A 10,000-nucleotide genomic window follows, 5' to 3' on the forward strand; every position below is an offset into this window, starting at 1 on the left:
GGTTACCTAACCATGCTGCACCTAACTACACTGTGTAGTATGGAGGACCATTGTGTTCTTGATAATGCAATTCATGGGGAGGAGAGAGGAGACACGAGACTTCATGTCATACAATGTGCTAAACTGTTCAGACATTCGGGTTCTGTTGTCATGGGCGAGCAGCATACATTTCACACGCATCGTGCGGATGTCAATGGCATTTTCAAACATTAACTAAGGTTACAGACCATGGCCCCTATCAGCAACACAATAGGCTGTCATTGTTCCTCTAGTTTAAAGTGAAGAGAGCGAGAGAGAGAGAGAGAGAGAGAGAGAGAGAGAGAGAGAGAGAGAGAGAGAGAGAGAGAGAGAGAGCGAGAGAGAGAGAGAGAGAGAGAGAGAGAGGAAGTGGCATGCAGTCTCCCATTATGGAGGGCGTTTTGCATGGCGGTCATCCCCATGTCATTAGGCCGCGAGTCGAGTCGAGTGACCATTGACAGTGCGGCAGGGGCTCAGCAGACAGGCCTCTTGTTTCGTGGGTTCCCATACCAGCTCATTAGGGGTAGCTAGCACAAAACCCAATAGACAGACACAGACAGAGAGATACAGGGAGGGGGGGGGGCACAGAGAGAGACAGAGAGACAGGGTTTTAGAGTTTGAGGGATGGGGGGTGGTTCACAGAGCAAAATAGAGTTTTAGAGTTTTAGAGTTTGAGAGCGAGAGCGAGAGCTAGAGTGGACAGCGAAGTCTTGGGCCAGTGTGAAGTGGTCCGTGTGTGTGTGTGTGTTGGGACACTCTGGAATGTGAAGCCAGAGAGAAATGCATAACTTCTTGGGACCTGGGGTCACTGCTGTAAACTGTATTTGGTTTTCTATTGTTTCCATCCATTGAATGTCAACATATTGAGAAAGGCTCCTGGATATTTTGGGACAATGGTGCATATTGTTGACAAAATGGGAAAGTGCAACCGTGTGCAAATTACACCATAGATTATCCTCCAAAACAACTTAACCCCTCTCTCACGTTCTCAAGTGAAGCTTATGCCTCCATGTCTATATTGCTGAGCAGTCAGAACACCTTTAAATAGTGCTGAGTTGTTCTGACCGCACTGGCGTGTTTTTAAGAGCATTTAATTAAAGATTAAAGCACTTCTCTGGGCTAACCCAAGTGCCAAGGTTCACTCTCTGAACTGGCTGTATTTGTTTAGCTGTTCTCCTTAAAAATGATGTATAGCATCTCAGCTTAAGGAACAACTATAGTTCACAGTGATTCCTTGTGTGCATGGCACACAGGTTATTACACTGTTGCTTCTTTTGTATAGAATTGCCAATTTGCTCTTTTTCATCCAGGGGCAAAATCTACTTTACACACCTTTTTAACAAGCAAATAGTAGTCGTATTTTCTCACCATGATGGCTAATCCAGTTTACCAACCGATTGAGTGTCACATAATCAAAAGTAGGATTGTATAAAAAGCGTATCAGTGTTTCCCACAGAAATGTTGGAAACTATGGGGGCAGCTGTGATTTTGTGTGTGTGTGTGTGGGGGGGTCATTTCACGTGGGCCTTTTATATATTTTTTTTTTTTTTTTTTTTTTTTTTTTTTTTTTTTTTTTTTTTTTTTTTTTTTTTTTTTTTTTTTTTTTTTTTTTTTGGGGGGGGGGGGGGGGGGCGTAAATGCAAAACGGCAAAACAATGAGTAAAGTACATACATTTCAGTATGTAAACAAAATAGGAGCACATATAAGAATTTAAGAGCACTGTGAAATTGTTAACGCACAGACTAAAAGGGTCTAAGACAGTAGGCTAGGCCTTTCCCCCCCTACACATAGGCGTACACATTCTACATGAGGGGTGCTGGTCACAGGGCCAGTTTTTCAAAATTCCTCCCAGTAAAAGGGCTGAAAAATATATTACACATTTATGCCTATACGTATTCACATTCATTACACATTAATTTCTATATGCAGCCCGATGTCTCCTCTGCTGTGTCAATGAAGGCCTGTCGCCTAATTCATTATCATACAACTGTAAAACAAAGCATGGGGAGTGTCAGTAAACTCATCCCAACTGTCTGGAGGTTTTTCATTGAACCCATACCCAAGTTAAGGCTTTTGATCCCTCTGTCTTTCAAGCACTCATGGTTTTCTCTATAAGATGTATTTATTCCAGGAGGAAAATGCGTTTTAAACAAAACGGAAATTGTTTAAAAAATATATATATATATATATATATTACATTTTCGGAAACTATAGCGGCCACATTTAAACTATGGCGGTGCGCCATAGTTTCCTGAATATAGTTTCCTGCGTATACATGTGTCACGTTAGCGTTTAATACCCCTACAACCCTGATTATGAGTATATCCGGGCAGTATATATGCGGGCAGCTGTGGCCTAGTGGTTAAGGAGATGGACTTTAGATCACAGGGTTGCAGTTTCAAATCCCACCCTTCCATTCCCTATCTCACTCCATGGCTGAGGTGCCCTTGAGCAAGGCACCTGACCCCATAGTGCTCCAAGGACTGTAACCAATACCCTGTAGCTAAAACAAAACACCTAAAGCAAACCACCGTAAGTCGCTGTGTATGAAAAGTGTCAGCTAAGTGTAATGTAATGTAATAGCCATCACACACCTGTGCTCATGGTATTATGGTAGTATTATCATGTAATAACGCACATAGTATTATAGTGGTATAATGTAAATCGCTTACCTCGTCATTTGGAAACGGGTCTGATGAATGAACAGAGGCATGGCTTTCTTTCTTTTCCTTTCTTTCTTTCTTTCTTTCTTTCTTTCTTTCTTTCTTTCTTTCTTTCTTTCTTTCTTTCTTTCTTCCTTTCAATAATTAGTCTGATGTCTGGAAGAGAGAGTGAGTGAGAAGTGAGTTAGTGTTGTGCATTACAATCCCATCAGCACAGACTTCCACTGCAGAAAGAGAGACAGACAGAGAGTTGGAGAGGCAAAGATAGAAATAGAAAGAGTGTGTGCACTCCTGTCATTCTCAATGGGAGGACTGTGTCAGCCAGACTTGCTCTCTCTTTATAAAGCGCACGCAATGCCTGCGGGAATCCCAAAAAACAGCTCCATGCTCAAATAGCTTTGCAGTGAACTGCTTTTGTGCCACAAGTTCTATTCTGTTCTGTTCATTTTTGTCAGTTTAGTCATTTTGAACATTTACAAACTCCACTGGTACAGCGCCGTCTATAAGTATTGGCACCCCTTGATATTATTTCCAAAATGTGCAATATATCCAGAAATAAATGGGAAAATACACAACTTTTACCACCAGGATCTTTTAATTGGAGGTCCGAAAATATTTAGAATAGAAAATTATTATTTTTTCCAAATGGATTTTGTACTTTCAAAGAAAAGTAAGAAAAAGGGCATGTGCAGAAATATTGGCACCCCTCCTTAATATTTGGTTGCACACCCATACAGCAATGACAGCCTCCAAATGTTTTTGTATTCATCAATGAGCTTCTTTCACTTCTCTAGTGGTATTTTCCCTCACTTTGCCATTGCAATACTATGTTCATCCTCTTGACCAGGTACAGGATTCTTTCCCCTTATGCCTGATTTCACATTCCTCCCAATATAACTGGATTTACATGGCTATTAAGTTTAAAAACATGGGAGCAGAATTTGCTCCCATGATTTTAAACTTAATAGCCATGTTTCAATAAAGGCTTTTAAATATTTTTCCACAAGAAGAGTGCCTTGGACTCCCTTTTTTGACAAGATATTGTTTTTTCCCCAACACAAAAGAGCACCTTCAAGATTTTTTCTGAACAATTCCCTGAGCACTTCGGATTTTCTCTTCACTTGATAGCTGGATTTACATCTGGAATCATTGCTTGCCATTTTAGAACAATGTTTTTTTTTTAATTTTACAACCATTCGTCATGCTTTTGGATGTGTGATTTGGGTTTTTGTCTTGCTGGGGTTCACATAATCTTCACCTCAAGTGTTATAGCACAGGGTAAAACATTTTCCTGCAAATGATGATACCTGTGATGCCTGTCATGATACATGCGGTACGTCCAATGCCTCCAATACCAGATGCAACAAAGCGTGACATAATATTATGGACGGACAGCATGCTTGAGTTTTGATAGGGTGTTCTTTTTTGCAGAGTATGCAAACATACTGTTTGTGTGGATTACCGGAAATCTCTACTATTTCTTCATCTGACCTCAAACATTTTTAAAAGGATTGTGCTTAGTCTGTGTTCTCTTATACAAACATCAGGTGTTCCCTTTAATGACTTTTATTAAGCAATGGGGTCTGCCATGGTGTCCATCCAAAAAGCTGTACTTTGTGTAGTGTTTGAAATGTGGTGCTTGTTGAAACTGAACTGAACCGAAGTTGGCCTCCGGATCTGTAGATGTTAGACCCGATGGTTTTTCTACTATCTGCACCACCATTCGCAGACTTGTATCATAAATAATTCTCGGGAATCAAGGATGTTCTTCACAGTTCCATGTTTGGCAGTGTTCTGAATATGAATAACATAATACAACATTGAAATTAATATTCCTAGGTCTTTGAGTTAACCTTTTGTCATTGGAGGTCTAGGTTTTGCAAATAATAGCATTTTTGGTGCCCCCAGACAACTCCTCTGTCTTCAACTTTGTGAAAGAGGAACAGGATGTAACAGGAGGCTTTTTAAAACGCATATAGAATAATTAATTGGCTAATTCATGTCCTATGGACAAAAGCGATTAATTAAAGATCATTCCCATTTGTGTTTTACCACATTTGAGTCAAATTAGGTTTCCACAGTGATGCCCAGTTAAGGGTGCCAGTACCAGTGACTTCGGGAGCTTTACTTTTTTCTATTATTTTTCCTCTCATAGTTTAGCTTTTAATGTTATTGATCATTTTTCTGCTTTGTACCAACCACAAGCTATCTATAGTAAAATAATGGTTGACCATATTATCTGCTGTCTGGATGTATCCCAGTATGTGCTTAAACCTCACAGTTGCCAATTTAACAGATGAGGTTGAATATGTCAGCCTTTCAAATCATGGCGTCTTGTGTGTGCCAACTTGGTGAAAATACAACACAATACAATACAACATGTATAGATATACCGCAGTATCACAACTATGAAGTTGACTCAAAGCGCTGAATGATGCAGCACATTTAATTTCTGTCTCTACCTTGGTATTATGGAACAGATAACGAACACATAATCTCTTGTGTAGGCACTCTGGCAGAGTGGACTCACTGGCTGTCCCGTGGTGTTCCCAACAATAGTATAATGGGCACGACACTAATCTCTTCTGTAATCTGTTGGATTTGATAATAATAACAAGCAATCAGTCATGGCTGGTTGAGAGTCATGGAACTCTCTGTTGTCAAATGATAATTGCTGTGGTTACCAGTGACACTAATGATTCATTCATTCATTCATTCATTCATTCATTCATTCATTCATTCATTCATTCATTCATTCATTCATTCATTCATTCATTCATTCATTCATTCATTCATAAATTCAGTCATTCATTCTCTCTGAAGAATGTCAAGCCAAGAAAAATATAACATCACATCCAAGCCCTACATATACTTACATACTGTATCTCTCTCTCTCTCTCTCTCTCTCTCTCTCTCTCTCTCTCTCTCTCTCTCTCTCTCTCTCTCTCTCTCTCTCTCTCTCTCTCTCTCTCTCTCTTTTTTTATTAGGTCTGAGAAGTCGGAACTGTCTTTGACGCTTGAGGACTGCATGGTGGCTCTCGACCTGTTCCTGCAAAATGACTTTGAAGGAGCGTTATCACGGCTCAAGACCAGGTGAGCCAGTTCATTCTTTTTGAGCGTGTGTGTGCGTGTGTGTGCGTGTGTGTGCGTGTGTGTGCGTGTGTGTGCGTGTGTGTGCGTGTGTGTGCGTGTGTGTGCGTGTGTGTGTGTGTGTGTGTGTGTGTGTGTGTGTGTGTGTGTGTGTGTGTGTGTGTGTGTGTGAATGGATGGATGTCACTGGAGTGTATGTGTGTGGGAGAATGAATTGTTGTTGCTCTGTTGTGGGAGTTTGTTTGTGAATGCGTGGATGTCATTAGTGCATTAGCCACTCCGCTTGTGTGTGTGCGTGCACGCATCTGTATAGTGCATGTGTATGTGTGTGTGCGTGTGTGTGTGTGTGTGTCTTTGCCTGTTCGTGTGTTCGTGTTTGTGTTCCCATCACTGGTATCCCCAGAGGATGCACATTTTCCCCCTGAGTGGACGTGCTGTTCCAGCGGCCCCTTTGACAATGTGTCTGAACACAGGGCTACCTCAGGTTTCTCTTTATGCTGCGCCCATTCACTCCTGTGGCAGACTAAAGCCCCAGTAAACCATCCATCCCCACCCATCTCTCTCTCTCTCTCTCTCTCTCTCTCTCTCTCTCTCTCTCTCTCAATCTCTCTCAGAAACGCACACAGACATGCATACACAGACAGACAGACAGGCAGACAGGGGAGGACACAGGGGTCCGTTGTCCTGGGCCAAAGGAGGGGGGGAGCAGAATTAGTTCCTCAATATATGTATTGTATGATTTCATTACGAGCAGGGACCCTTTCGTATGACTTCGTCCTGGGCCCGGCCAAAGTCAGCGGCCCTGCACACACACACAAACTCGAACACACTTACTGTTACTGTTTCTATTTTCCCTGCTGCCTTTGTACAGACCCTCTCTCTGTCTTTTTTCTCTCTCTGTGCTCTCTGCCTAGTCCGCCTTACTTTCTTTATTCTCATTTCTTACCTTTCTCTGTCCGTTTTAGTCTGTGTCCCCTTTTGCTTCGTCTTTCATTTCCCTCTGGCCCTCTCCCTCTATGTCTCTTCACTTCTCTCACTCTTCATGTATCTTTCTTTTGATCTCTCCCTCTCTGTTGCGCTCTCTCTCTCTCTCTCTCTCTCTCTCTCTCTCTCTCTCTCTCTCTCTCTCTCTCTCTCTCTCTCTCTCTCTCTCTCTCTCTCTCTCTTACTCAACTCCACTGCTCTGTACCTCTGCTAATCTCTTTCAGGGTGCACTGTGGTCTCAAATCACATTTGGCCTAGTAAGCACCACCCTGCCCTCCTCTACACTCTCCTCTCATCTCCTCTCCTCTCCTCTCCTCTCCTCTCCGCTCCTCTTCGCTCTCCTCTCCTCTCCTCTCCTCTCCTCTCCTCTCCTCTCCTCTCATCTCCTCTCCTCCATGCTTTCCTCTCCTCTCCTCCTCTCCTGTCCTCTCCTCTCCTCCACGCTTTCCTCTCCTCTCTCCTCTCCTCTCCTCTCCTCTCCTCCTCGCTTTCCTCTCCTCTCCTCTCCTCTCCTCTCTCCTCTCCTCTCCTCTCCTCTCCTCTCCTCTCCTCTCCTTTCCTCTCCTCTCCTCTCCTCTCCTCTCCTCTCCTCTTATGAGTATGAAACTCAGGAAGCATTTATCTGGCAGAGGTATCTCTTGCCCTCCGGCCACCGCTGCTCTTCCCTCTCTCCCTCCCTCTCTACCTCCACCCATCACTCTATCCATCCCTCAACCCCTCTCTTCCCTCCCAGCCTGACTCTCCATTGTGATCATGGTTGTGCGTGTGTGCGTGCGTGCGTGCGTGCGCATGGGCATGGTTGTGGTTTCTTCTAAGCCTGCATATGCAGGGACTGCATTTCTATGTTTATGTGTTTGCCTACGCTCTATTGATGTGTGTGCGTGCGAGCGTGCGTGTACCACATGGTTTACATGGTTTAATCTGTGTTCAGTGTACATCTTGTGTGTTTGTTACGCATGTGTACATACAATATGTTTACATGTGTCTGGTTTCCTGTGTATGTGAGTTTGTGTGAGCGTGCATAAGTGTGTCAGTGTGCGTTTGTCTGCATGAGTGTGTGTGTATTCCAGTGTTTATACTATAGTCTTCATATCAATGTGTGTGTGGGAGGTAAGCTGCCATAAAGACGTGCCATGAAAGAGGCAGAAAAAGCGACTGTGAGTGAGTGAATTAGAGCCATTGGAGACTGAGGCTTTGAAAGCCACATATTCCCCACACCCTCTTGTTGCACAAGTGTTTCGTCAGTAAGCAATGCTTCGCCTGTGCTACAGTAAAATTGCATTGCCTTTGTGAAATATAGCCTCCCCATACAGTAAAATAAGGCAATGTTAATTCAACACTAAAAGAGTCGACATCTACGTAGATTAGACTAATTTTGGTCGCAAAGTATTCAGGGTTGCACTTTTGTTTTCACTCTGCAAGAGCTTACACCCAACCTCTTTCATGTCTGCCCTTTTTATGCTACAGCTTCACAATTTCCCCTCTACCTTTGCCATGCTAAGATATCCCCTTTTTATCTAGAGGGCATTCCAAAAAGCAGGTTCAGCCACTTTTTACCCGAGTATCTTCACTCTCATCAGGTGGTAATCCTCCTAATATGAGAGAGTTTGTGTCTTAATACTGCTAGCACAACAAATACACAGGGCTCTGCTCTTAGCAAGTATACTACTTATTTTGAGATAGGGCCTTTCAGTAAACTGTGCTGCTTTTAGACTACCCTAGGTTTTCAAGGGCTTGGTAGTACTACTCAATGCAACCATATAATACACAGTGTGGTTAAGGTGCAGATGGAGTCCTCTTGCATGTGGTTTTCGTCTGCTAGACAGATTGCTGTTTCAACTTGCCTCTATGCGAGAAGCAGCTTTGCGAAGCCCTTACATAATGTTCCCAACCCACCCAGTCAATGACTGCACTCTGTCCCACCCCATTCCTGAGTGATGTGAAGGCGTGTCCCAGGTGTGTGTGTGTTTTGACACAAGCTGCTCCCTGGCACAGATGCGTTAGGACAGTGTGTGACTTGGATGACAGAGACTACATGTCTGCACCCATACACACATGATTAAATGTTTTGATGTGCAGCTCACACACACACACACACACGCACACGCACACGCACACGCACACGCACACACACACAAACGCACACACACACACACACACGCACACACACACAAACGCACACACGCACACACACACAAACGCACACACACACACACACACACACACACACACACACACTCACACACACACTCACACACGTGTGTGTCTGACTCTGAGTGGAGAAACCAGTGGGCCTTATGAACATGTGGTTTACCACCACTGTCAGATCTATCCCCGGCCAGCTCATTGCAGTAGCTCTGCTGGGAACCAACAATTATTGCACTGTGTAACCAGATCTCTCTATCCTGCAGGATCATTCTCACTTCACACACACATTCTCAGAACACACACACACACACACACGCACGCACGCACGCACGCAACGCACGCACGCACACACACGCACACACACGCACACACACGCACACACACGCACACACACGCATACACTGTATGCCTGATTTCAGTCATAGCATGACCACAATACTGAATCACTCCCCCACACAGAGATTACATATCTAGTCCTTGTGCAGTCGTCCATTTCACAGTCGCTTGTACAAGCGCAATGAGCCATGTGACAAAAACAGAACATTTCCTGAACATCTCTTTTTCTCGAGCACACACACACACACACACACACACACACACACACACACACACACACACACACACACACACACACACACACACACACACACACACACACACACACACACACACACACACACACACACACACACACACACACACACACACACACACACACACACTGCAAATACGCTATTGGGTAAGTCACAGCCCTTGTACTGCTGAGAGGCACCCCCTGAGGCCCATCCTTATTATTGACTAATGCAATAACTACATACCTTTGGTGCAAATGTGTAGAGGCATCCCTTAACGGGCATAGGACGTCTCTTTTGCTAACTGGAAGGCTCCGCTGAAGTGGCCGATGAATGCTGGGATGACTGACTTACGGCCTAATGACTTTATTAAGTTTGTTTCATGTTATGTTGTGCAAGGCCTCCAATAGTTGTGCTAGCAGCTTGCTAATTCAAGATCGTGTGCTTGTGCACGTGTGTGCGTGTGTGTGTCTGCGTGTGTGGCTCTTTGCGTGGAGGGGTGGGGGTGGGTCATTATAATGTAA

At 43.8% G+C, this 10,000-nt stretch overlaps 1 protein-coding gene across 2 annotated transcripts in view; it reads left to right on the top strand.

The window, feature by feature from the left end:
• The window catches only part of ttc39a (tetratricopeptide repeat domain 39A), a 47,154-nt gene that overhangs the window by 10,515 nt on the left and 26,639 nt on the right, over positions 1–10,000 (top strand). For both annotated transcript variants that reach the window (XM_063201675.1, XM_063201676.1), the window contains one exon: positions 5,671–5,775. In XM_063201675.1, coding sequence (XP_063057745.1) covers positions 5,671–5,775 — 105 coding nt within the window. The remainder of the gene's footprint in view (positions 1–5,670; positions 5,776–10,000) is intronic.

This window comes from Engraulis encrasicolus, chromosome 6 (genome assembly GCF_034702125.1).
Source record: "Engraulis encrasicolus isolate BLACKSEA-1 chromosome 6, IST_EnEncr_1.0, whole genome shotgun sequence".
NCBI classification, from domain to species: Eukaryota; Metazoa; Chordata; class Actinopteri; order Clupeiformes; family Engraulidae; genus Engraulis; species Engraulis encrasicolus.